We start from the raw sequence: 26,218 nt of genomic DNA, 5'->3' as shown, positions 1-26,218 counted from the left end.
AGGCTCCAGGCTCTGAGCTGTGAGCACAGAGTCTGATACGGGGTTGGAACTCACAAACTGTGAGGTCACTACCTGAGCTGAAATCGGGTACTTAACTGGACTGAGTCACCCAGGTGCCCCCAAATTAATTTTTTTTAAATCCTAGGTCATTTTTAAATGTTTCAATCTTGCTTTTTATCTCCTTGTACAAGATAAACATCTTTGTTTATAGCATATTTTATGGTTGTTCCACTGGAAGTTTAAGTTCCACAGGAATCCACTTGGATTCCTGAGCGTCCATTGCCTGTTGTTGTATCAGTTCTCCCTTATGCGGTCTTGTCCCCTTGTGTGTCTAATTATCCTTGATTACGTGCTGGAAAATACTTACAAAATTGTATGTGGAAATAATTTGAAGTCTAGGATGGGCTCACCTTCCTTCAGAGAAGATTGTGATTGCTTCCATCAAGGATCTGGGAACAGTTACCCATGACTACCTTAATGCTGGTGCCAGGGGGAGCTTTTTCTGAGCCACCAAGATGCCTGGAAGCCAGGCTGCAAACTCTGCTCAGGCTTCTAAAGTCAGGGTGAGGGATTTACCAAGGTTCCCAGCCTTGCCAGACCCCAGATTCAATGTGCTCTGGTCTTAAGAGGCCAGAAGGACACTGCCCAGCCTGTAGATACCATGTATAGACTGACAAATGCCCAGGTGTTACTGTTCTTGTTCTGAGATCTTGGCTTTATAACTGCATAATTAGGAAAATATGTTAAATCTTCTATAGTTTTTTGAAGTTATTTTGAGAAGGAAGGCTGGCCTGAACCACCCAGTCTACCATCACAGGAATACATTTAAGAAAAGGGAGAAGGTGTGATTGCTGCCTCAGGCCTGGTGTTAGCAATGACCTCTCTGATGTTGCCAGCCCTGGGCCACTGTACCCCACCCCCCTCCTACACCTACCTAAACCTTGCCTCTGTATGCGTTTTTTAGGCTTTTCTTGATTATTCAGTTCATGAAGGCCATCTGTTTCTAGCCAGGATCCAGTCTGCTACATACAGTGACTGTCCTGGGAGCGGGTCTGGGAAACAGACCCTCAAAATGGGATTGGGGACTGTGCTGCTCACATATTTAAGGAGCCAGCAATGGGACATTGGTAACACAGGGCATGCAGTGCCATCTCATGCATTCAGAGTATCACTGGAGACATCATAGGAGAGTAAAGCAATGGGAGATCAAAGGTCTGAGACACAGTCCCTATAGCAACAAAAGGGACTGGAAGACAGTGAGGTCACCTGGCCACTTCTGATGGGCTCCTGAGTCTACAGGGAGGACAAGGAGAAGGACAAACTGAAGGTAGTTGTTTATGGTCAATGCAGAATCTAAGTGGAAAACCAGAAACCTCTGATGGAATTCCTGTATTCGCTGTGGTTGCAGGAGAAATGGCTGTCCAGGGCAGGATGATAAGGGTTGCAGAGCTGCTTTGCTAATGAAATGCTCAGCCCTGTCTGGTGTCACACCCTAAGGTCACTGATGGGAAAGAGTGGAACACAGAGCTATGGATTGATGCAAAGAAGGCCGGATATTTTGACCTCGAAATCCCTTTGCCTCCTCCCCAGCCTCCCCCGGCAGGAACACCTTTCCATGAACACACCTGGGCAGCCGCCTCTCCTGCTTACCCCAATTACAACCTCAAGGACTCACCCCTCCTCCTCACTGCCTCCAGGCCACGGGAAGAGTTGGATCCCGACATACCGCAGATGGAAAAGTACCATGCCTGCAGTGGGGGGGCAGGGCCTTATCCATCTGTGCTGGCAGGAGTCTGGGAAGGATCATAGTAATGAACTCCAAGGTCTCAGAAGGACAATGAATTATAAAAGGCTTAATGGAGCTGAACTTCTCAACATGGACTTCAGGGTTTAGTGCGTTGGCTGCAGCACTGGGGAATGGTGTTCAGATCTGCTAGATTCCTTATCTGAAACCTGTGGTCAAAGTGGCCTAGGGTCAGCTCCCCAAGATGCTGGCTTGAATGGACTGCCATGTATGGGCCCCTGCAGCTCCTACAGGTCAGCCTCTTGGGGCAAGAATGGAGCGGAGAGTGGATGTAGGGGGGAAAAAAGAAATCACCCAGCACTATCAGTATTCTTGATAGTGATCACGAACACTGATGTCTCCTCGCCAGCACCATTTTTAATGCACTGATAAAGGGATGTCCTCAGGGCCACTTCTGGGAGGTATCATTAAGGGGTACACTGTATGCAACTGTATTAGTTTCCTCCGGCTGTTATAACAAATTACCACAAACTGGGTGACTTACAACAACAGATACTTCTTCTCTTACAGTTCTAAAGAGTAGAGTCCAAAATTAAAGGGTTAGCATGGCCACGCCCTCTCCATGGTGCCTCTAGGGGAGGGTCCTTCCATGACATTTTCAATCCTGGTAGTCCCAGGCATTTCTCAGCTTGTCACTCCAAACTCTGCCTCTTTCTTCACATGGTTGTCTTCAGTCTGTGTGTCTCCTCTTCTTATAAGGACGCCAATTGTTCCCCCAGAAGTCACAGGTTGGAGCCTTAGCCTCCAGTACCTCAGAATGTGACTGCATTTGGTGACAGGGTCTTAAAGACATAATTATGTTAAAAGGAAGCCTTCAGGGTGGGCCCTAACCCAATCTGAGGGGTCTTTTTAAAAGAGGAGATTGGGACACGCAGAGAAAGGAAGGATGCACACTCACAGAGGGAAGACCACGTGAAGAGGCACCAAGAGAGCGGCCATCTGCAAGAGGCAGCAAGGGGCCTCGGAGGAAAGCAAGCTTGCAGACTTGGACTTCCAGCCTCTAGAACCATGAGATAAGAAATTTCTGTTGTTTGAGCTACCTGGCCTATGGTGCTTCATTGTGGTACCCCGGCAGACAAATTCACTAATCACAGTGGATTAAGGCCTACCCTAATTCAGTATGACCTCGAATGACCTTATTTTAACTTGATAACATCTACAAAGCCAGCCTATTTCCAAATGAGGTCACGTTCACAGGTACCGGGGGTTAGGTCTTCCAACATATCTTTTGGGGGATAGATTTCACCCCATAACAGCCACCGGGGCATCAGCTGACCAGTTTATGTTGACCCCATGAGCTCTAGCTTTTAGCTGAGTTCAGCCAGTGAGGCTCTGGCAGAGACTGGTGCGTGGGAAAGCGGGGCCAGAGTACTTATTCTGGTTCCTTCTCACTGGGAAGCACAGGTTAGCGGTCTCTACCGGGTCTGTCTTTGTCCGGTGGATTCTCCCCACACAGCCCTCTCTCCAGGTTCTGGTGACTGGTCTCTTTGCAGATCTTCAGGCCTGTGGGGTGGGGCGAAAGGTATGGATGGCTCCCCAGTGTCGATGACTGTCCCTAGTATTGTACCCTCCCTCACTGGTTTCCCTAAACCCCATCCACACCTATGCAGTTAACTTCTTTGCTGAGTACTTACTCCCCCATCAACTGGTTTGAGTAAGCCATGTTTCCCTGTCGGGTCCTAACCGATTAACAGGCCATTTTCTAGGCTCCTTTTCGGATTAGGGTGTGATATATTTATCACAGCAGCATTCTTCCTATTTGTTAGGCAATTCTCTTGATTACAAATCTTGGGGATGATCCTCAAGGATCAAGTAGGGGCAACCTTGATCCAGATTGGGGATTTCATAGGCTGAAAGACAGGTATTAGACCCACGAGGGTTTACCACACTTCCATTGCAAATGGCCGGTTTCCTTCCCTTCTCTGCTTCTACACCCTTGTACGTAGTTTTTGTTTCTTCCTTTGAGAGGTTTTCCTCCACCTCTGCATCGGGCCTAGACTTGGGAATTGCTGCGGCTGGTGGGATGGTAGCAAAAGTGAAGCAAACAGATCTAGAAAGGTTAGGCACGCTCCTCCTGGAACTGACCCGCCGGCTGAACAAGCCCAGCCAGGCCGCTGGAGATAGAGAACCTCATGGCCGCCTCACCTGCCGCCCAGCTGAGAGCCAGGCAGTGTGTAACGTGTTTGTACCTGCGTGGTTTCCACAATGCTCCCGTCAGTTCCCTTCTTGACTTTTGTAACTTCCTCTAACTCCAGCATTTAGAGGTCAGGAAGGTGAGGGGGAGAAAGCACTTAGCAAAGGCCAGAAAGGTAGAAGCAAATCAGTCGTGTGTGGACTCCTAGAAGAGAACAGTGTTTTTCCAAGGAGTGCTCAATTATTGCCAGTGATGCTTGGTTAAGGTGAGTACTGAGAACAATCCGTCAGACAGTACCACAGGCGACCTTAGGAGCTTTGCCGAGAAGAACCAGATGGAGAATACAGAAAACTGGTTCAGGGGGGTGGGGGGAACTGGCACTCGGAGAGATGTGGGCCATTGTGGGAATAAAACCCAGCGTGCGGTGCTGTGGCAGGCTGGGCAGGAAGGGCTGCAAGGAGGGGTCACGTGCTACCAGGCCAAACAAGATGTGACCAAGAATTCCACCGGTTTGAAATCTGATGGCCCAGTGAAGGCCCAATCAGAGTTAAGCAGGTCGGGGAAGGAGCAGATGACAAGCAGAGACAACTTGAGTTTGAGCTCCAGGGAAGGGCACCAGAGAGCCAAGGCTTTGCTTCACATGGGCTCCTTCTTTGACTGCAAAGCCTGCTCGAACATTTGGCGAGGAAGAGCCAGTAGAGAGGGCAGAAGGGAAGGAGAGGCGAGAGAGGAGTCCGTGAGGAGGGCAGCGGATCCGAAGGACTGTTCAAGTCTTTCCCCTCACATACAGAGGCAGGTGCACGGGCCAAGGACAGAACTCCAGCTACCAGAGTTTCTCAACTGAAGATGCATCTGGATCTTGTCCAAGAGGCTACTAACATCGCTCCACGGTCCGGATGGACCGGGTCACAGGGTCATCCCCGAAAACCTACAGCTCCCCAGTGTCTATCACGTCAGTTCCAAGCTGCCCTCCCAGCCGCAGCCCTCCTACTGAGGCACGAGGCAGTGTCCTGCCTGGTTCCACTCGGCTCTCCTGGGCCTGGCCCCCTCTCCTTCCCCACAGGCCTCATCTTTCAAGAGGAAAGCAAGACCCCCCCCTTCCCTGGCTACCTCAGTCCCCCCTTCTGAAATGCTTTCTGCACTAGGCTAGTGGCACAGTGTCCCCCCATCATTGACTGTCCCACAGAACTGCTTTGTTAGCTCCAGCGAGGTCCCCACCCTGGGTACCTATGGCCCTTGGCTGTTGCAGTGCAAGGATGAATGGTGATTACGGCTCAGAATTCAAGCACCGTTTCTTCCGTTTGTGCTCCTGACTTGCTAATTTCTAAATCTATGGGAAAAACGAGGCTTGAGGGAATGGAGTCACAGCTCAGAGTATACTAACTAAAACATGCCCTCTACTCCCAAAACCAATCACTGAGAGCAACCTAACACACGTTTTCAGCTACAGAAAGTATGTTAAAGAATTATTATAAAGTTCCTTTAGAGCCCACAAGGGAAACTCTCTAAATGTAAATGAATCTGGATAAAATACTTTAAGCCAAGTGTGAGGCTTCCCATGCTGTAAAAAGCCAATCTGGTTACAAACTGGAAACTGGGATCTCCTAAACCTCATGACCCCACCCTTTTTTTCACCAACCCTTTCTTCTGTCTGCAACCCCCAGAGCCCCCACCCCAAATTTAACTCCAATGTCTCCAGACTCAAATTCTAAGTCTTGACTATTTCAACCTATGTGTTTGTAAATATGCTGTTCTTCAAGTGTCCTGTTTTTGCTCCCCAATCTTCCCCAAGAGACTGTAAGCCCCATAAAACCAGAATGTATTTCTTCCTTTATTTATATCAAGGAAGACGGCCACAGAATACTTCACACATATCAGATCATAAATGTTGGCTAATTTATATATGAGACCACGCTAGGATACTTTTCCGGCTAATTCTGTTCCTTCTTAGGATCTCCACTTGACAGCAGGATCTATAAACTAAAGCACAAGGCCAAATCCAGCTCATAAGCAAAGAATCTTCTGTTTCTAACATTCTTTAAAAAAAAATCTACAAACCTAACACTTTGGGTCCTGCACAGCCTGAAATATTTACTACCTGGCCTTTTGTCACGCACTCCTGACAGAGCCTCGCAAGGGGGATGACCAAGGGGCCCTTAGAAGCCCGCATGGCCCTTGAGACACCTCTAGACAAGATGTTTCTTTATCCTGTTAATTTAGCAACTCTGCTCTGAGCACCCGATTGTGTGGACAAACCCCAACGGGCCTGCCCACCCTGGGAATCACTGTAGCTGTCACTTGCCATGCTCCCCACAGGTGAGAAACCATGAGCAGGGAAAAGGAGTAGTAGGAGGCTGTGGAAGGATAAAAAGCTGTTTAGTGTTTGACAAATTCAAGTTCAGAAAGAAATTTCCTTGAATTTAATAAAGATGCTAAAAAATGTTCTTTGCATTTTTTTAATATTTACAGTGTTCTTTTTTTTTTTTAAACAAAGTTCTGTACATAAAAATAAATATACAGAAACAACCCCATCAACTGTCTGCATCAGTAATCCTCGCTGGTGGGCTCACCATTTACAAGGAAGACATCATTCAACGCAACCTGTCACAGAGACTGTCCAGCCAACAAGGACTTCTAACTTCGACTTCTAACCACAACTGGGTCTCTTTTATCTCAACATTGCTAGTCACCTGGAGGGCTTTATCTACCAACTAGCCAATTTCAAGAAATCAATGAACACAGTCATTGTGTCCACAGTTAGTGAAGTGTGACCAACGGTCACTGCTGCTAGTGGTGATGTCTATATCCTATTCGGACTTCAACCATTAAAGACGCAAGTGTAGTTAAGATCAGAAATAAACCCCACTCCCGTTGGCCAGTCACTGTGAAAAGTGTGCGTAAGGCAATTGAACTGAGGGTTACGGACTCATCTTGCTAATGTCAAAAGCGACATTAACAAGATTCTTAGCCTCATCCGCCAGATGTCGGGCCTCTGCGTCCGGGTCTCCAGGAGCAGGCTCCCCCTCCTTCACCAGACAGAGGGTTGTAACCTGGCACGAGAGACAGGAAGCAAAACGGTACTGGGAACATTCTGTATCAAACATAAAATCGTGATCCTCACATGCAAAGCACTACAAAGATATGGATTCTATTCTTACAGACATTTTCACAAATTTGTAGCTACCATGTGGAAAAATATTTTATTCTGTGACTGCACTTTGAATGGACTTTCTGCTGGGAATAAAAGAAGCCATCTGGCTTCTTGATCTTAACTCCTCAAACATGTAAAAACTCCCTCAAAACACACTAATCTGCAAGATGGGCAACCCGTTCCTCGTCCTGCTTACCTCTCCCCTCCCAGGGCCGTGTGGGGCCGAGGTGAGAGTCTGACATACGAGCGCCATCATTCCGATTCCTCACTGGGGGCTTGACTAAGCTCCCTTTCAACTTATGGAAGGTTTACTGTTTTTTACCGATTGGACGCTGAGGCCAAGGAGGTTACAGGTCTCTGGGAAGCGGGACCCGCACCCACATCCTTGCCCTGAGACACTGGGTAAGAGGGCTCACCAGGTCGGCGACTGCCAGGCACTGGGCGGGGGTGGGAGGTGAAGGTGGGGGGCTTGGCATATGTTTCTTCTGCCTAATCTCCATAGTCTTAAACTTAGGAGTTAGCCTCAGTTCACAGACAACAAAAGGAAGAAACAGGATCTTGTTGTTAAAAGGTAAATGTTCCCATAACGGCTAAACATGCTTTAAGGTTAGGTGCTTACCACCTCCCCGCAGAGGCTTTCGGTCAGACTTCCGCTTCGGCAGGACGGACGAAGTAGAAGGCCCAGGACTGTCTTCCTCCGGAAGCCTTCGTGCATTTCCCTTGTAACTTTTTCCTTCTTGCATGCTGTCCCACATTTCAATCTTCTGTCTCCTTTTTTGTTCTTCAAGCTGAGAAAGACTCGCACGTGTTACGGAATGAATTCATAAACTGCCATCTTTCTCAAAGAAAATGCTAACTTTGACAATTTTCTAAATTTTTTCTAATTTTCTAATTTTAGAGGGAGCGCGCAAGCAGGAAGAGGCTCAGAGGGAGAGAGAATCTTAAACAGGCTCCACGCTCAAAGCGGAGCCCAAGGCAAAGCTCTGTCTCACAAATGTGAGATCATGACTTGAGCTGAAAGCAGGAGTTGGACACTCAATCGAGTGAGCCAGCCGGCATCCCAACAATTTTCTAACTTAAAAGTCTTTTGACTTTTAACACCTGCTTTTTAAAATAACAGTGCTAGTGTAGGAGTGTAACTCACAAACAGAAACTTCACTAAAGAAAGCAAAAAGCATCATGGAAAAAATAATACAAATTCAGTTCTGCCTTTTGCCCATAGGAGGACATTTTTAGTAAAGCAGAAGGACTGACTTGGAACGGGTGAGCATGGCTGGCAGGCCTGCTCCGTGACCATGTGGCTGTGTTACCTGAGTCACTTAATCCCTCTGCTTTGCACACCGTGAGGAGCTAATGAGAGCAGATTTGAAAGCACTTTGAAAGTCAAGTACTACTGGAAACATAAGGGAAAACTAATCTCAGCAGAAAATTATGCACAATAATGAGCCCTTGAGAAAGTCTGTGATCCTATGGTGAGCAGGCTCCCAAGGAGGGAGGAGCACGGTGGCCGGGTCCTTTGCCTCGCCTGCCACTCCTAGAAGAGGAACATTCCTGCTGGGAACTGGGTACCACAGCTTACATGCGCTACATTTCTCACTCCCAGCGGAATCCAGACCCAAACTGCTGTTTATTCTGGTTCTAGTTACACTGTGACGTCACAAGGATATGTGAGAAGATGCCTTAGAAATCACATATCCAGGAAATTTCTCCATGCCTCTCAGCGTCCCTTGCTGCTGAATCCCAACACCTGTCACCCCATGCTTCCGCTGTCTGGAGCTACAAGAGGTCAAGGAGAAAATCATCTATTCTACACCTTTCGCTGACACGGAGAAACCAGGATGGGACTCGGCCGACAAATCCTGAGACCACAAACAGGAGAGCGGCGTTAGCGGTGGGTCCGGCGGACTCAATCAGTCGATTATTACTGTCATGTCTGTTAGGTACAGGAGACAGAACCACACATGCTACAACAATCTGAACACTGAACACAAGCTTTTGTCTCTTTTCCAGTTTGTGGGGGCTGACACTGCAATTTTAAAATGTGATCTTTTAAAAAGATTATTTTCAGCTGCCATCAGCAAACTGCATAAATGATCAAGCTATTTCACGCACACACAAACAAAACTCAGGCCCTGCCGTCATCCATTCTGACATGCAGAAGGCATTCTACTTAGTCTAGGACTCTAGGAACGAAGCAATACTACTTACAGGGTTGGAGATTAGCAGAGAAAAAACCCCTGAAATTCAATACTCAAAACTGGCTCAAAACTAAACCATGCTCAAAAATGGCATTTACGTATACTACGCTGCCACTTCAATGAAAAATTCCTGGGTGTTTATATAGGGATAAATACTTCTGGAAAAAATACCTAAAAACGCTAACATGGAATGCTTGGGCAGCAGCAGGTAGAGAACAAGAGCAGAAACTTAATTTTCATGGTATTGATTTTTATATCTTGAATGCTTTTACTTCGTAGGATTTAAAAAGTTAAGTAACAGCAATATGCTAGTACATTCTAGGCTCGTGGTTGCTTTCGGTGGCAACATGCCACTACACCGGAAGAAGGCTGCTGGGACAGGGTGACCACGGAGGAGTGTGTGGAACAGAAGTGCCCCTGCTCCGTCCTTTCCTTCTGGGCTCCAGCCAAGCTGGGGAGTCCAGCCACAGCCTGGGTGACCACGCAGAAACCACAAGAGCCCCTAGCGGTGGCAGAAAGGCATGTGACCGTGGAAACACCAGAGACACCGGTAAAGCCAACAGGAAGGCCTCAGAGCCAGCAGAGGCTTCCTTCTGGGAAAAAGAGGGGCCCAGAAACATCTGGAATGACACTTCTCAGAAAGCAGAGTCCACACCTGCTCGTTTCAGTTATAGACAGGGTCAAATCTGACGGGTGGCCTTCCACCTGTGAAGGGCAGCACAGTCCACTGACGGCTAAGGTCACTTCCAACCGTCGTCCTTGGTTCTTCCTCTGCCCCCCCCCCCCAGTGAACCGGTTCTCCCTCTCACCCCTGGGCTGAGCCCATCGCCACCATCCCTGGCGCTCCTGGCACCCACTGAAAGTGGCCCCACCAAGCGAGGTCGTGTGAGGTACATGGCTTGAAAGACAGCGGAGCAAGAGGCTGGGCGTGTGCCGTGCGTCCAGTGCCGTGGCACCGTTCTGGGTGAAAATGCTGTGTGAGGAAACCACTGAAAAGCAAACACGTGAATAAAAGACACCTTTTTAAAAGAGTATTTTAAAGACACTGTAGTGTAAGCTGTGTAAGATACTGCACAACGGAAGCGGAAGCGATCGGTCACAACCAGTTGTTCCCAGCACGCGCCCGAACGGGGGAGGCCGGCGCGCGCCACCCACAGGCGCTCCTTCACCCACTAGGCCTCAAACTCGCTCTTAAAACCATGCGTTCAAACTCAACCCGGTTCCTACCTGTCTTAGTTTTTCCTTGTGCTTTTCGACTTGTGCATTTAATTCTTCTTGCATTTTCAGACGGGCAGCGGCTAGAGCCTCTTGTCGTTTAACAACAACATCAGGTTCTAGAATGTCAGAAAACAGTTTGAGAAAGGGAACTCTTGAGGGTCCATATTATTAGAAAGATACGGAAGTACAGATGTCAGACAACGCAGAAAACATGTACTTTACATGAAAGTTCTGCTGCTCTGCATGTATTTTACTGCTCGGGTGGGCAGAGGACTGTCCTGTTGCCATAGTTCTTAGTCCTGGTTAATATCTGGGCACCAGAAACACTTCAGAAACGCGTTATTCCTGGGCTCCCTCAGCAATTCCGAGTCAGAGAGTCTGGCACAGCCCAGTGACTGAAATTTAAGTGGTTAGAGGGGCACCCCGAAATTCCACTCCACACCCTGGACACCTCCCGACACTCAGTCTCCAGGCTGACTGAATTCCAGAAGACAAACAAGAGAAGATAAAGTTTTCTGATCATTAGCCATCACTAACTGGCCCAGATCAACACCACAAAGAGGTAATGATCCTCAGGTATTTTATCCTTGTTTCTAGAGAAAAGTCCTTCCAGTTAGCATGAATGGAAATGAGCTCCCTGTTTTACTTGGCTTATAAAACAAAGAAGAATTACATAAATATATAGTTAGGTTCTCTATCTGCTCATCTACTCAGACCACCATGTCAAGGACCACCAAAGGCAAGGACACAGTGGTGTGGCTAATTTTTAAATAAGAATACAGGGGCACCTGGGTAGCTCAGCAGGTTAAGCATCCGACGCTTGACTTCAGCTCAGGTTATGCTCCCACGGTTTCATGAGTTCGGCCCCCGCACTGGGCTCTGTGCTGATGGTGTGGAGCCTGCTTGGGATTGATTCCCTCTCCCTCCCTCTCTCCCTGCCCCTCTACCATTCATGTTCTCCGTCTCAAAATAAGTAAGTAAACTTTAAGAAAAAACAAAGAACTATACGTTCAAGCCAGCACTATACAAAAGTAGAGGCAATATTCACTGCCTAGACAGTAGTGGGAAAAGACCACTTAACTGAATCCACGTAAAATGGGTCAAAATGTTGTGGTCATTCAAGGGGATGGGTGTGGGTGGTGTGGGTGTGTACAGTGGTAGGAGTGGCTGGAACTTTATCCTTATGTAAATACTTTTAATGTTTATTTTTGAGAGAGAGAGAGAGAGAGAGAGAGAACGAGAGCCGGGGAGGGACAAAGAGAGGGAGACACAGAATCTGAAGCAGGCTCCAGGCTGTCAGCACAGAGCCCAACTGGTCAAATCATGACCTGAGCCGAACTCGGATGCTTAACCAACTGAGCCACTCAGGCGGCCCTGGAACAACTTTATCTCAAAAAAAAAAAAAAAAAAAAAAAAGACAATTCCACTCCATAGAATTGTGAATTTTGGTAACATTTGTAACTATCAGATCATTCTTAGTATAAAATCAATCAAGTGTGGAGTTTTTAAACCCAATTTTCCTAACGAAGTTGTACAGCAGCACAAGGTAACACTTTTGGCTGCACATTTACTTTCTGCAGCACTTCACCAAGACAACGAGGCCTCTGTAAAAATGCCCAGCCTATCTTCATCTCATAAACCTACTCTCCCGGGGTAAGACACATGTCACCCGACAGCGCCACACCCACGAAGACGGCTGTGCCAGGTGACTGAAGCGGTTTCCTAACACCACGGCCACCCTCTTGGTGAAAAACCGCATCTTCTGCAAGATGTAGTTTGTTGTTGGACGTACAGCCAACAGTCAAAAAGAGGGAGAGAATGGCAGGACCCCAGGGCTTCGTGGGAGAGAGAAGAGGCATGTTTGAGTAAAGGCCATTTCTAAGTCCTTCCACTCACTACTTTTGTGTCATGACATGTGCTTTGCTCTCCAAACCCAGTAACCATGGAGAGTCCGAAGAATGATTTTTAGCTGTTTATAGTATGCGGTTATTCTCAAAACACTTAGCATTTCCTTTCTTTTCTTTACTATTTATTTTTGAGAGACAGGGAGAGGGAGAGACAGAGTGTGAGTCGGGGAGGGGCAGAGAGAGGAGACACAGAATCTGAAGCAGGCTCCAGGCTCTGAGCTGTCAGCACAGAGCCCAAGGCGGGGCTCGACCCCACAAACCGTGAGATCATGACCTGAGCAGAAGTCGGACGCTTAACTGACTGAGCCACCAGGTGCCCCTTAAAACTCCTTTTAGATATGTCCTCTGAAACTAGCTTCTATCTAGCAAAAAGGCCACTGTGAATAAATTTTTTGCCACAGCCAAATGTAACTTGAAATCAGATCTGATGAGGAAGTTGTGAAAATCAAAATGTGGTGGATGTGAACTAACGCTGCGTTTCTTGTCGCTCACAACGGTTCTAGAAAATCAGCAGGCGGACCCCCAAGTATGGAGAAGCTGTGAAGTTTTCATTTCAATCCATCCCCTAAATGGAAAACCAAACGTCAACAAGACGTGCAGGGGGTGCTCTAGGCACCATCGAGCAGGCTTTCCATCTCATGACAATCACTGAAATTAAAAACCGATTGCACGTTTCCCCAAGATCAATTTGCAGAAGCACAAAATGGTTCTGTCGTGCAGATTAGAAGAACTTCTTACTCTTGGTAATTGACTAACTTTCGAATGCTTAAAGAAAGCGGGGCAAAGCCACTGCCTTCCTGTTATCAGGCACTAACCCACTGCGGCTGCGGCTTGGTCCAGCTGTCTCTGTCTCAGGGCTCTGAGTCGGGTGGAAAGCTTCTGAAATACCACATAGAGAAGGATGCAGCTGAAGACGATGTACCAGCCATAGGTGGCTAGCAGGGAGCCCACTGAAATAGAAAGTTTTCAAAAAAGTAAAAAAAAAAAAACCAAACCACATACACACACATATGTACTGCTACTGTACTTTTCCATAAAATTCACCAAAAGACCAAGCGTAGCTCCTGCCCTCGAATCCCTCAGGGTCTAGCTGAGGAAAGAGCCTCCCAAGTAGGCAGTTAAGATAGAAGCGAGTACAATTCGGTGGTCACCGAGTAGGGGCTCCTCAATAATCTGGAGAGTCGGGGGTGGGGGACAAGTCCGGAGCACGGAGGGCACGGAAAAGCGGGTTTTTGATGGGTGGAGGGAAGCTGATCCAACTGGAGGGCAAAGGCCTTTCGGATCTCAGCGACTTACAGAAAAGGGTGACTTGGGGGCCGATATAGTGCCGGCGAGTATGGAGGGAGGGGAAAGAGAGGCCTGGAAGGAAACGCCAAGGGCTCAGTGGCCACAGTGACGCAAGCCAGAAAGGCTTACTTCGCATAAAATAAGGGACTGGCGCAAAAAAAGGGACGGATGGCGCAGTCGGGAGAAGTGCAGCTCCTAGAGGGCCTCGGCGCGCGTCCCAGGCCAGCTGCCCGGACCTGCGTGGCCGCCACCGTCTGCGGGCCAGGCCTCCTCAGGCCTCCCCGGGCCTCCCCGGGCCCTGCCGGGCGCGCAGCGGAGGACGACCCACCTATCATGGCGACGCCCGGGGGAGCTAGTGGCACAGGCGGGCAACCGGGGCGACTCACCCGTGACGTGCAGGAAGCGCAAGCCCTCCGTCTCCAGGGCCGGCCGCGCGGACAGCTGCTGCCCGTCCCGCTCCATGGCCGCCGCCACCCTACGCGACCCGGCCGCGTCAGCTCGAGTCTTCGCCTTCCGGCCCGCCCCTCCGTAAACGTGGCGCGCCGGGGATCAGCGTCCCTGAGCCCGGGCCAATCGCGGTGCGACCCGGTCCAGAGACTCGACCTATCACAGTGAGGGTGTGTCCAGCCAGGAGGGGCGTGGTCAGCCGGGAGGGGCGGGGCGGCCGCAGACTGCCCCCGCCGACTGCGCACCGTGTGGCTGGGCGACCTCACTGCCCACTTGAATGCCTCGGCGTGGCTGACCTCCGGGCTGACTCCCTCAGGCATGTTTACTTTTGTACCGATTGCACGCCGAGGTCACGGGAGGTCAGGGGCCGCCTGGAAACAGGATTTGCGCCCACATCCTTGCCCCGGGCCCACTGGGCAGCAGAACTCGGCAGAAGACGAAACGCTGGCAGCTTCCTCCTTCAGCTGCCTCTGTTACAGTTCAGGCTAAGAAAGGCCCGCCGACCCTCACGGTTCTCCTCCCCTCCAGAGCCAAAACCTCTGGGGAAAGAATTAAAGCAGTGGCTCCAGCACGTATCGAATCCTAAGAGGCGTCATACGGCAGCATCAGTTGTTGATCACGGTTTCCTGGTTGTTTCCTCTGCCTGCAAAGCCCTGCTTCACAGCCTTCCACTCCTCTGGCGTCTCTGCGGCTCAGAGGCCTCCTGCCTTAACCGCCCCATTTGAAATTTGGGCTTGAGTGTGTTTTTAGAGGAGTTGAGGTGAACACACAGCTGTGTCTCGTTAGACAGGTTGAGAATAAAAAATGCAACCTTGAAAAAAAAAAACAGTGACCAGGTGCTGACGTCAGAGCAGGCCGCCACTGGGTGAACAGGTGGGGAAGGCCCACACCTCTGGGATCAGGCGCTAACGCAGTGGGTGCACCCAGCGCTGGGTCACCTAGATGCTCTTGGGAGAGGGGGCGATCTGGGGCTGCGCAGTGAGCGAGGTAGATTCCTACTGGAGGACTGCAGTTCCTGCGCCTTGGCAAAGAAAAGCCTGAAAGCTGTTCACCTTGAAAATGGGCTCTTGAAACGGGGAAATTGAGGACACTGTATTTTGTCAATTAAGGCTGTGAAAACAGCCACTGATTTGATGAGCTTAGGAGGGAGGAATTTTATTCTTTGATGTTTGCCTCTCACTTGTTACAGGTGATGAATCATTACTCTGTTTTGAAATGGTTTCTCACTTAATCTTGCAGGAACTCGATGTGCTAACACCGAACTATTTCTCTGGATTATGACTTCAGTACTTAGTTTGGGACCAGCTTTAAATATACCTTGTGTGGGTGGCTCCGTAGGTTAAGCCACCGACTGCGGCTCTGGTCATTATCTCATGGCTCCTGAGTTTGAGCCCTGGGACACGTTCTGTGCTGACAGCGGAGAGCCAGAGCCTGCTTTGAGTTCTGTGTCTCCTCCCCTGCTCCTCTCCCACTTGTGCTCTCTCAAAAATAAACATGAAAAATTAATACACACACACACACACACACACCCCTTGTGCATAAATAGTGATAAGCTAGTCAGAGCGGGTTTGCCTGACTTGGTTATGCTCTGGACATCAGGTACGCTGTGCTGGGGGCGGGGGTCACCGTTCAGTGAAGCAGTCGGTGAGGACCTCTTAGAGTTGAAGTCCTGAAAAGGGTTCTGACACGTTTCAACTAATGCAAGGTAAGCTCAGTTTTTAAATATATAACTTAGTGGTTAGGTGGGTTAAATAAGGCTAACAGATACTTCCCCACCCTGACAAAGAGGTCAGATTAAGACGTGAAAGCTTCAAAAATGTTGCAGTGAACATTTCAGTGCTCGCAGTGTAGTTCAGGCATTAAGATATTTGGAGCAGCAGTGGAGGAAGATCCTAGGTTGCAAACATTTGCTGTTGCCAGCAAGTCAATGAATTAGGTCAACCTGCATATCATGAAAATGCCAAAATGTTCCATCTGGTTAAATGGGGGAAATGAATTTGCTTTATTCGCCCTTGTTTACCCAGCCTGCCCTGGAATGTCTATAGTCCTGAAGATGAAATAAGTTGAACATTTAGTATGTATCATTTAAATAAAAATAGTGAACAATTCCTGGCATTCAGGATTTTGATATAAAATGGAAACCAGCACAACAGTCAAGAAAATGTTGCACTTTTTAAATACCTACAAGAATAAAGTAGACCTTTGCATACTATTATGAACTAGTCTGTGTCTACATATGTACTTACAGCATGAATAGTATCTTCAACTAAAATTAATAGATTTTGAATTACTAGAATGCATGGATAAAGGAGTTTTGCTTTAGCTCCTAGCCCAATGCTGTTCTTAAGTTCCCATTGGTAAGTTATTCTTCCTAACCAGGCTTACGTGTTACCTTTATCCCTTTAATCAGGGTGTATCATCTCATCTAGTTTATCTAAAACCATAAAGTTATTTCAGCACACACTTTGCTTAATGTAATTGGTCAGGTGTTATTCGTAGAAACAGGACAAAGGTAGTATCCAGGACTCCCATGGTGGAGTCTATCCATGGTAGACTGAATGACTGACCCCAATTCATCCTTCCTTCTGAGAACCATATCCTTGCAATACCCTTGAGGTGTAAGGAGTATACTTGCCCAACCTCTGACTTTGGACTTGGCCAGGTGGCTTGCGTATTAGATTAATAGTGATGTTGTCCTAGGAGAATGACATAAAGCTGAGCCACCCTAGTTAACCCTGCAGTAAAAAGAACCAGCTGTGAGAAGGGTGATTGTCACTTGCCTAATTTCACCTTTTCACCTATGTGCACCAAGACACGATTAAAAGTGTTGGTAGCTAAGGGAGATTACAGAGATGGCAATCAAACAATAGTATTTCTCAAACTTGAATGGCCCTTTGGATGGCATTCTTATAGACTCTGAACTGTGGTATTTAAATTATGTTAAATATCTGCATATATATATATAACTATACATTTCCTTAATTTAGTTCTTAGAACGTCAAAACCTACTAATTACATATGAATACTACAAAACTAATACTCAAATCAACATCTGAATGTGGTTCCATAGAAACAGAGTTCTTTTGAGTGCTGCCTGACTGTGCCCGCTGGGTACATGGGTATAGTTTTGGCTCTAACACAATAGAAGTTATCCTGGACCGAACCTCATGTTCCACAAAATTGCACATGGAAAACACTGGGCTTCTGGGAAAAACTGGGTTGAGGCAAACCCAATTTTTCTGGTCCTCTGAGTCACACAGATGTTGGTACAGCTCTGAGCACAGGAGCCCTCACTTTCCTCTGGTCAAGTTTTGCAAAATCCTCACTTGCAACAATAACATAAATCACATAACAAGATCTCCTTTTGTTTTTTTCTTAGCAGCCCTCCAGTCATTACCCAGGAGCCATTAATCTGTTGGGTGCCAGAGTTAATCCTGTTCAGTCCAGATCCACTCAGCAATGGCACCAAAGTCTGTGTACCCTCGCTAAGTACTGCCCACAGTCAAAGCCAGGACCCAAAGAAGGCGACTTAGAGGTAGGGCACGTGATTGGAGAAAAGTGAGCTGCAACCAATTTACTACTGAAGTTAGTGACCAGAGGCTCCTTCAGAGTCTCCTTGGTAGGTGGCTCATAAATGATGGGAGCAGGGACCCTGCTGGGAAGAGCTTCCCAGGACCTAAGTATGGAGAAGAAAAACAGATTCATTTTAGCTGTCCCATCAGAAGCAAAAGTGTCAGGTAAATGTGCATTAACAGAAAGGCTATGTGGACATAGAAAAGGCAGCCTCACTGGCAGACGTCATGAGATGTTACAGGAAGATCTTAAGGCCCCACCCCCCCACCCCCAAGTCCTTCTGGTCTGATCCTGTGGACATTTGGCAATGTTCTAATCTGAAAGGGCACCTTGGTGAGGGGAACAGGAGAGCATTAATTGCAGTTATCTTCCTCTCAAATAAAATGAACAACTTTTCGTTTATAAATCCACCTATTGAATATTTGGGTTATTTCCTGGGTGCCTAAGTGCCCCAGGGAGTCATTAAAAAACACGAATCTCCAAATCTGTCAAAGTGAGGACAGAACAGAGCAGCCCACTGTGGCGTGGGCCATCAGGACATGATTAGACAGGACTGCGCTTGGAGGGCTTAGCTAGAAGTTAAGGAAGTGGTGAGAGGTAAGGCTGGAAATGCTGTGTGCCCTCTCAAGAACAGCACCTGGGAACCTACTAGAAATGTAGCCTCCCACCCCACCAGATCTGGCATTTTAACAAGATGCCCGGGAAGTTCACAGCACACTGGAGTTGGAAAGCACCAGCCTGGAGTCACATTGAGGAAAACCAGAGGCCAGATCCTCCTGATAGCCAAGTTCCGTCTCCTTTCTGACCACTCCGCCCTACTCTTTTCTAGCAGCTGCTGCTGCTGCTGCTGCTGCTGCTGCTGCTGAGGTTTAGCCCCACTGCTGCCCGCGGCTCCAGCTTCCCAGCCAGCCAGTTGGCCCCTTGAAGGTCGAGTTCCTTCCAAGTCTTCTGCATCTTGTACACATTTTACAAGAACAGCAAACCAGTCACAAGGAGTCACCCTCAACTGTTCAGGGACCCACCTAGTGTGAGTGTTTCTCACATTTACAATCTCCCAGGGAGCTTAAAAAAACCAAAGAACCAAGAGCCCACCCAAATCCAGCGAAAGAGCAGCTCCCGTCCTTCTTTTCATCTGCCCACTGGCCTGGGACCCCCACCCCCACCCCATGTCGCAAATGCTCGAATGTGCTGTCACATTCCAACAAGCAGAGAAGTTGCAATTCTGTAATTTTTCAAATCACTAATTAGCCCCTGGTTGCCTTTAATGAAGCTGTTCTTTGCAGGAAAAAAAAAATGCACCAGAGACCGCAGTCTTACAGAAACCACTGGCAGCACACAGATCATCTGCAGTTTTATTAAGAATTTAAAAATCTAAATATTTAAAGAGGCCTGGGAAGCCTACCTAGAAACCGTGCCCTCTGGCATCTCCAACTGAAACGTGTCCATACACCTCACTGCACACCCCGCCCCGATGACAGACAACTGGCAGCACAGTGAATGTCTTTGTATTTTTACTATTTGTAAAAAACTGGCATTTTGATTTCAAAATGTATATTACAAAATTACCAGCAGCAGTCTTAAGCATCTCGGCAACACTTATGAACTCCAATTTGCTGACACAAACAAGGCTATTCTTCCAAGTTCAAAAAGCAGGACTTGTCCCAGGTGGGCATAGCATACGTCCCGCAGATGCTCAGGCCATACTGCTCAGGACCCATTGGCGACCGTGTCTTCTTCCATCTCCTCTTCGCCGTCATCAGTGGGGCCTAAGGAAAAACACAAGCCACACGTCATACTGGTTTTACAGCGAGTGTTTGCTCAGTATGTGAGAGGCCTATCTTCAAAACTACGGCATGCCACTCCCTGATTAGGTCCAAACCCCAGCAGCCCCTGCCCTCAGGGAGCTTACAACCCAGAGAATGTCTGTATTTGGCAGGTATGGGAAGGGATGGTCAATTCCTAGGGGGGGAAGGATCACAGACGTGTTTTATAAAAAGTCCATCTCATTGCCTGACATTCTAATTCTCTTTCATTGAGCTGTTCACTCACTCATGTTTTGTGAAGGTAAAAAGCTTACCCTTTGTGTTTTGTTCTTACAACTACCACAGGGAAAGAAAATGGGAGTATTCAAAAACCATTTGGATGTGTACTGCATGCCAGATAACAGGACTACTCAGTGACTCTGTTGTCTCTAAATGAGGGAAAATATGGCAACAACCAAGTCTGTTACATTTATTCATCCGTTTATGACAGATATTTTGGTTACTGTATTCTGAAAAAGGAACTCTGTTAACTCTGTCAGTATCCGGGATGATTACTCTGGTTTAAAAGCCTATTGTCTTACCAGGCAGACCCACATCACAGTTCGAGATGCAAAACTACCCAGGCAGGAATGCCAGTAAAGTGTTAGCATACTCAGAAGCCGAAGCCCACTGAAATCTATGGAGTGCCTGAACAACTTCCACTTTCCTCCCCCAGTGAACTTTCAGATCGCACTGAAAATCCCAAGAGATCCTAAAGCCCAAAGAAAACATTGAGGTTAAACAAATTAATTTAGTAAGTCTATCATACTATAGTCACAATAAGCAACTGTGATATTGCCTCTTCCTCTAACCTGTCACCACTGAGCCTCGGAGGCCTTTACTAGCTGCTGAGGACGCAGACCTCATCCCACAGTCAGCAGTGCACTGTGGGGCCCAGGCATGCTTTCTCTGATGGCTCTTCTCGCCACGTTCTCCCTGTGCCTTGAACTTCACTCACATTGCCCTCTTCCAGTTCTAGTGTGCAAGGCTCCTTTTTACCACAGGTGCTTTGCCCGCTCAGTCCCCCACACCCCGCTTCGCCCCGAGAATGCCACTCTGCCTTTGTTTAGCTCAGTAATTCCCAAAAAAGTTAGTTTTGGGACCCAAAGAGTTTTTGTTTACATACATGTATGGATACCGTACTAGAATAATCAATACTGTATTAGAAATTAAAATGGAGTTATTTTAAACAGGTAGTAACTCATTCAAAAAGTGTATCCATTACAATGTTAATATTTTTACAAAAAATACTATTTTCCAAAACAAAAGTATTTAGTGAGAAGGCCGGCACTATTGTACACGCGAGCCTATCTCTGTAGCGTCCGATGTCTTTTTTGCTTGCTTCCCAATGGACATTCCTAAGTGACACTGGTGTTTACTAGGAGTGCACAGCAGTTTAGAGCGAGGACTACGAACACCCTGTGGGCTGCTGCCTGGACCTGGGCCAAGGCCCCGCCGGTCTCACCCCCTTTACTCCCGCACCATCGGTGCAAGCGTTAGTAGCGATGAAAAAAAGTAAAGGCGCTGTGTTATTATTTAAAGTTTTGACCTCACTGAAGCCCAGTGGCTCAAGGACTACATGGTGAGAACTACTGGTGCAATTAATGCCTTACTCATTTTTAGCTTCTGTTCAAACATAATTTGCCCAGAAAACCTTCTCCAAGTTGCCAGTGTAGGTAGAAGCCCCCAGTTACACTCATATCAAAACTTGTAACCTGCATCATTTTGAGTAGTTTATACTCCCAGGGCCTAACACCCTCCCTGCAAACAGGTGGCACTCAGATGTTAGAAGAGCTAACACTTACCAAAAACTTACGCTAGTATCAGACCCTGTGTTAAGTGCTGCCTAAAAACCGTCTTATCCTTCCCCTAAACCTTCTGAGGTTGGTACTAATGTTATCTCAGATTTAGATGAGGAAACTACTTAAAAGTAAGGATGAAGAAACCCACCCAAAGACAGAGCTGGTGAGGCTAAGATCTGAGCTATGTAATGTTTGGCTCTGTAGCTTGTGTTTCCAACTACTAAGCTATCGATCCTACATACACACACACAAACACTCACACACACACACACGCACACACACGCACACAGATCAAAGTCCATGTTTGGCTTCTCTGCATGATTAGGGAATAATGCATGCTTCAATTTTTACATAAGAAGCCCTGAGTCCTATGCCATAATATTTTACATAAATAAATTATCTTCCAAGAGCATATGAAGAAAGAGATTTCGTGTGCATTAGATGGTAATGAGGCACTATTCTAACATTCTTGGGTCAGAGCACCTAAACTGTTTAGGAATCCCTTGCGAGTACAGCATCAGTCTGGAAGTTCAGACAGACCATTCTGTCCTGACCTGATCTGCGTTCCCGGCCAGGGATCTGACCGGACTGCAGCAAGCCCTTCAGCCGCTCTACCTCAGCCAGCGTCGATGCGTTTGCTATAGCATTCTGGAGGACAGAAAACAGAGATGGCCAGTTAATTGCATCTAAGTATCAATCACCTGGAAAACCTTATAGAAGTCCACAGCAACTCTGTGAGTTGGAACATTAAACAGTTGTACTGGGGGAATTTTACTGTCACATTGAGCAAATGATTGCTGCACATGTCCTAAAATTTTAGTTAGTTAAAGCACCTATGTGGAATTATGTTACTCGATAATTTAGGAAGCAATATTAGGAAAGTAGGATTTCCCACTGATCATCAAGCAGATCTTTCAGACAGCAAATCTTTGAAAGTAAAAAATTAAGGCAAACAACGGAGACAGCAACACTTAGGTAACTGGTGGTTCAAATAACTCCCTGGGACAAAGGAAAGGAACTTGAACTGCCTCTGCGCGGACTGGCTCGTAGAAGCAATTCAAGTCAAAGCATGGTTGACAACTACTTGAAGCCAGTTCCCTTCTTACACAGAAATGGAGCAGGAATCTAACGGGGCGGGGGGAAGAAGGACTGCAATATTTAGAACTCAGTCTACTACATATCACGTGTCCTAAAACATTTTACCTTGATGGCTTCTACATCCCCTGGAGACGGCCCACCTTTCTTTTTGTCGGTTGGCAAACCAGCACCTGGGTTGAAACTTGGGAGGGGAGGGAAGAACATAACTGTTCAATCCGGACCAATAGACACTGCTTCTCTTTTACTTTCAAAAAAGCTTTTGAAAGTAATTCAACCAGTGTAGTATCTTATCTTTGTTAACAAACTGATACAAGAAACTCTCTCCTTCAGAAACACCACCCAGTTCATCTTCCTCTAGAGAAAGCAGGATGTATATAATGTTGCATTAAGACTGAACACCGGAAGTATCTGCTAACCTGGCAGAAACCTCATGTGATGTGTGGACCACTGAAGGTCATGAGCTATCATCACACAAATTCAATTCTGTATTAGTCACAGGTGTTTTGTTTAGTTCTGCAGGAGGCAAAAAGCCAGACAGATCGTGTTTCTGAAGGTGAAGTGGAGTGAAGTTGGATATCCGTATCTTACGTTTTGCTTCTCCTGGCAATATCCTTTGCAAGTTGTGCACCCCGTTTGCCCTTGAACATTTTCTCTGCTTCCTGACGCTCCTACAGCAACACCACACACAGAGTTAATGGAAATAGGAATACCACATGCATTTAGATGCATTCCTCAGAAAACACGGAAGGAAAACTCTCCTGAAATACTCTGGGCTGGTAAAAATACCAAAAAATCAATTTCAAAATTAAAAGGAGACACAATGGCCTTGCCTTTTCTGGTGAAGCTCCCTGAAGAAAGCTCCCCCTCCTAGCTTCAAGGAGGGACTCTGGAGGAACTAAGAAGGTTTAAAAAGGAAAAAACAAACAAAAAGCCAAAACAAAAATAACCCCACAAAACAAAAACCAACAAAAAGAGAACAACCCAAAACCCTCTCCCAATAAAGGGAACATTCTAACAATTAAAGCTGCTGAAAAATGGATTCTCTAAGCTCCCCACGGGGGAACGTATCAAGCCCAGTTGTGCTGCCTCTGAATAACCAACACTACTACACAAGACAGCTTTAACTCAAAGTCCTACTCTAAACTCTGCTACCAAAAAAAAAAATCTGACTTGACATTTTCTTTACAACATTTTTATTACAAACCAATAGTAAAACACATTAGGCAACTAAAAAAAATCAACAGCAAAACTATAACACAAAACATGAATGTACAAAGACTTACAACCAACAGAATATACTTACTTTCAGTTTCACTTTCTGGAAATCCAGAACTCTGACTTGCGGAACTTTATAAATTACGTATAGTCTGTAATGCTTCTTATTTGTTACAGGATTTCTTAGAATACTGCAAGAAAAGGAATAACAATGCCAATCTTGTTCATAGTGTAGCATTCAAGAGGTCTACTTTAATAAAATCAAAGGAGTCCCTAAACGAAGGAAAAGTTGACAGGTTTTTCACATGTTATTCAGTTAACATTAGGCAAGTTTTAATAAGAGCACTGGACCTAAAGGACGTATTTTCAGTATTTGTTTTTAAAAAGTGCTTCTTACTAATTGATTACTTTAAGATCAGGGCTGACAATGGTGTCACTGTAAAGGACTTCACGGTCACGATCACAGATCATTTCCGTACCTTAGGTAAGTCAGTGATTTGAGAGATGCCAAAGGGTCCAGATCACCCTGCAAAACAGATGGCCATAGGTAAGAACACAAATACCACAGCCTTTGTTTGTTTTTGAGAGAGACAGTGAGCAAGTGAGCACATGAGCAGGGGAGAAGGGCAAAGGGGGAGAGAGGGTAAGGGAGTGGGGGAAGATATATATAGAGAGAGAATGAATCCCAAGCAGGCTCCATACTCTACGTGGAGACTGACACAGGGCTCAATCCTGTGACCCTGGGATCATGACCCGAACCAAAAGCAAGTCAGACACTCAACCGACTGAGCTACACAGGTGTCCCCCATTCCCCACAGGCTATTTTGTTACTCTGAAATGGCAGATGCCTTTGAAGCAAGGACTCCTCTTTTGTTTTTTTACTGCTAGAACCTAGCATAATACTATCCCACCACAGATGCTTAATAAAAATTCTACTGATAAACTGGTAAGTAGATTTGTGCTTCTTAAACTGAAAATCTTAGCCACAGCCATAAAAACTTCTCTCAATAGAATAGACCCCCTCCCCCAAAAATGTGATTTCCTGTAGCAACCTCAAAAGGGCTAGAATTTAAAGCAACGATTTAGAAAAGAAAAAAATGTCCAAGCTGATGTAACTTTGAAGCAAGTTATTCACACAGGGAATCTCCAAATGGATCTTGGTGGAAAGTGGTTTTTTTCCCACTAATACCTAACAGGTGCCCGGTGGTGACACAGGCACTTCATAGTTGAGAGGAGGCACCTTTATTTATTTTTATTTTTGTAAATATTTATTTTAGAGAGAGGGAGAAGGAGTAGGGGAGGGGCACAGCGAGGGAGAGACTCAGGGCTTGATCTCACAAACCATGAGATTATGACCTGAGGCGAGAAAGACTGACTGCTTAACTGACTGAGCCACCCAGGCGCCCCATGGGGAGGCACCTTTATTCAAGGCTCCCTCAAATTGCTTCAGATAATTATTCAAGGACAAGGAGCTTAATTAAAAAAAAAAAAGGACCCAATTATGAGGAAAAGGCAGTTTTTTGGGTTTTAATCTTCCCAAATTATCCCACAGAACACACTGCAACAGCACGGCAAAACCAAAGCCTACGGTTAACAGCTACAACTGAACCAGATGAAAAGGCGTTCTAGCAGGAACCCTAGAACAGGAACGAGCAGAGACCAACTACCGGGAGAGCCGCAAGACTGGCACGGGGGCAACCTCTGAGCAGGAAGAAGCAGAGCGAAGGCAGAGGCATCCGACAAGCCCGAGCACTTGTCCGTACATCCCGATTTAAGTCTGTGATGAGGCCCGACGGGGCCAGGCAATTGGGCCCTCACTCTTTCAATACTAACCAGAAACGGTACCCCTTCTAGGACAAATGCCTACATTGGGGAGAAACTGCGAAGATCAGACTGAAATTGAGCAGGACAGGGGCAAGAGGGGCAATGAGAAAAAAGTAGACAAAAAAAATACAAGAGGGGAACAAGGGATTTCAGAAAATGAGCTGCCATTTTATTTTATTTTTTAAAATTTTTTTTATGTCTTTTATTTATGTTTTGAGAGACAGAGACAGCGTGAGCAGCGGAGGGTCAGAGAGAGAGGGAGACACAGAATCTGAAGCAGGCTCCAGGCTCTGAGCTGTCAGCACAGAGCCTGATGTGGGGCTCGAACCCACGAACCGTGAGATCATGACCTGAGCCGAAGCCGGCCGCTTAACCGACGGAGCCACCCAGGCGCCCCTGAGCTGCCATTTTAAAAATACTTCACAAGCACCTTCAGAGGGAGCTCTAAGCTTGCTACTGGCATAGCACCACTAAAATACACAGGATGATCTAAAAAGGAACAAAAGCAAACATCGCATGATCCCACTCATACGTGGAATTAAAAAAAAAAAAAAGACCCACTCTTAGCAACAGAGAGTTGAATGGTGGTTACCAGAGGCTGAAAGGGTGCGAGGGTGGGAGGGGAAATGAGTATAAACCTTCAGTGATAAGCTAAGTTCTGGAGACCTAACGTACAACATGCTGATTATAGTTAATAATAATAATGTACTACGGTATACTTGATTTGCTGACAGGGGTGCCAGGGTGGCTCAGTCAGT

At 46.8% G+C, this 26,218-nt stretch overlaps 2 protein-coding genes across 3 annotated transcripts in view; both read right to left on the bottom strand.

Annotated features, from left to right (window-relative positions):
• Positions 1 to 6,335: 6,335 nt before the first annotated feature.
• On the bottom strand, positions 6,336 to 14,211 carry SELENOS (selenoprotein S). Of its 2 annotated transcripts, none has more exons than XM_029951987.1 (5): positions 14,086 to 14,211; positions 13,228 to 13,362; positions 10,515 to 10,621; positions 7,709 to 7,877; positions 6,336 to 6,988 (listed from the first exon to the last, which is right to left on the bottom strand). In XM_029951987.1, the coding sequence occupies exons 1-5, from the start codon at positions 14,159 to 14,161 to the stop codon at positions 6,909 to 6,911; spliced, it is 567 nt and encodes a 188-aa protein (XP_029807847.1). In that variant the 5' UTR covers positions 14,162 to 14,211; the 3' UTR covers positions 6,336 to 6,908. The 2 variants fall into 2 exon arrangements, with proteins under 2 accessions (XP_029807847.1, XP_029807848.1); XM_029951988.1 differs by lacking the exon at positions 14,086 to 14,211 and adding an exon at positions 14,028 to 14,050.
• A 4,821-nt stretch (positions 14,212 to 19,032) lies between these two features.
• Positions 19,033 to 26,218, bottom strand: part of SNRPA1 (small nuclear ribonucleoprotein polypeptide A') — an 11,141-nt gene continuing 3,955 nt past the window's right edge. Inside the window, exons 4-9 of the mRNA XM_029952062.1 lie at positions 24,116 to 24,162; positions 23,725 to 23,827; positions 23,010 to 23,089; positions 22,527 to 22,602; positions 21,878 to 21,971; positions 19,033 to 19,485 (exon numbers count right to left, since the gene is read on the bottom strand). Coding sequence (XP_029807922.1) covers positions 19,427 to 19,485; positions 21,878 to 21,971; positions 22,527 to 22,602; positions 23,010 to 23,089; positions 23,725 to 23,827; positions 24,116 to 24,162 — 459 coding nt within the window. The 3' untranslated portion in view covers positions 19,033 to 19,426. The remainder of the gene's footprint in view (positions 19,486 to 21,877; positions 21,972 to 22,526; positions 22,603 to 23,009; positions 23,090 to 23,724; positions 23,828 to 24,115; positions 24,163 to 26,218) is intronic.

Source organism: Suricata suricatta, chromosome 9 (genome assembly GCF_006229205.1).
Source record: "Suricata suricatta isolate VVHF042 chromosome 9, meerkat_22Aug2017_6uvM2_HiC, whole genome shotgun sequence".
NCBI classification, from domain to species: Eukaryota; Metazoa; Chordata; class Mammalia; order Carnivora; family Herpestidae; genus Suricata; species Suricata suricatta.
The sequence above is the reverse complement of the archived record's forward strand: the minus strand, read 5'-3'. Positions and strand labels throughout refer to the sequence as shown.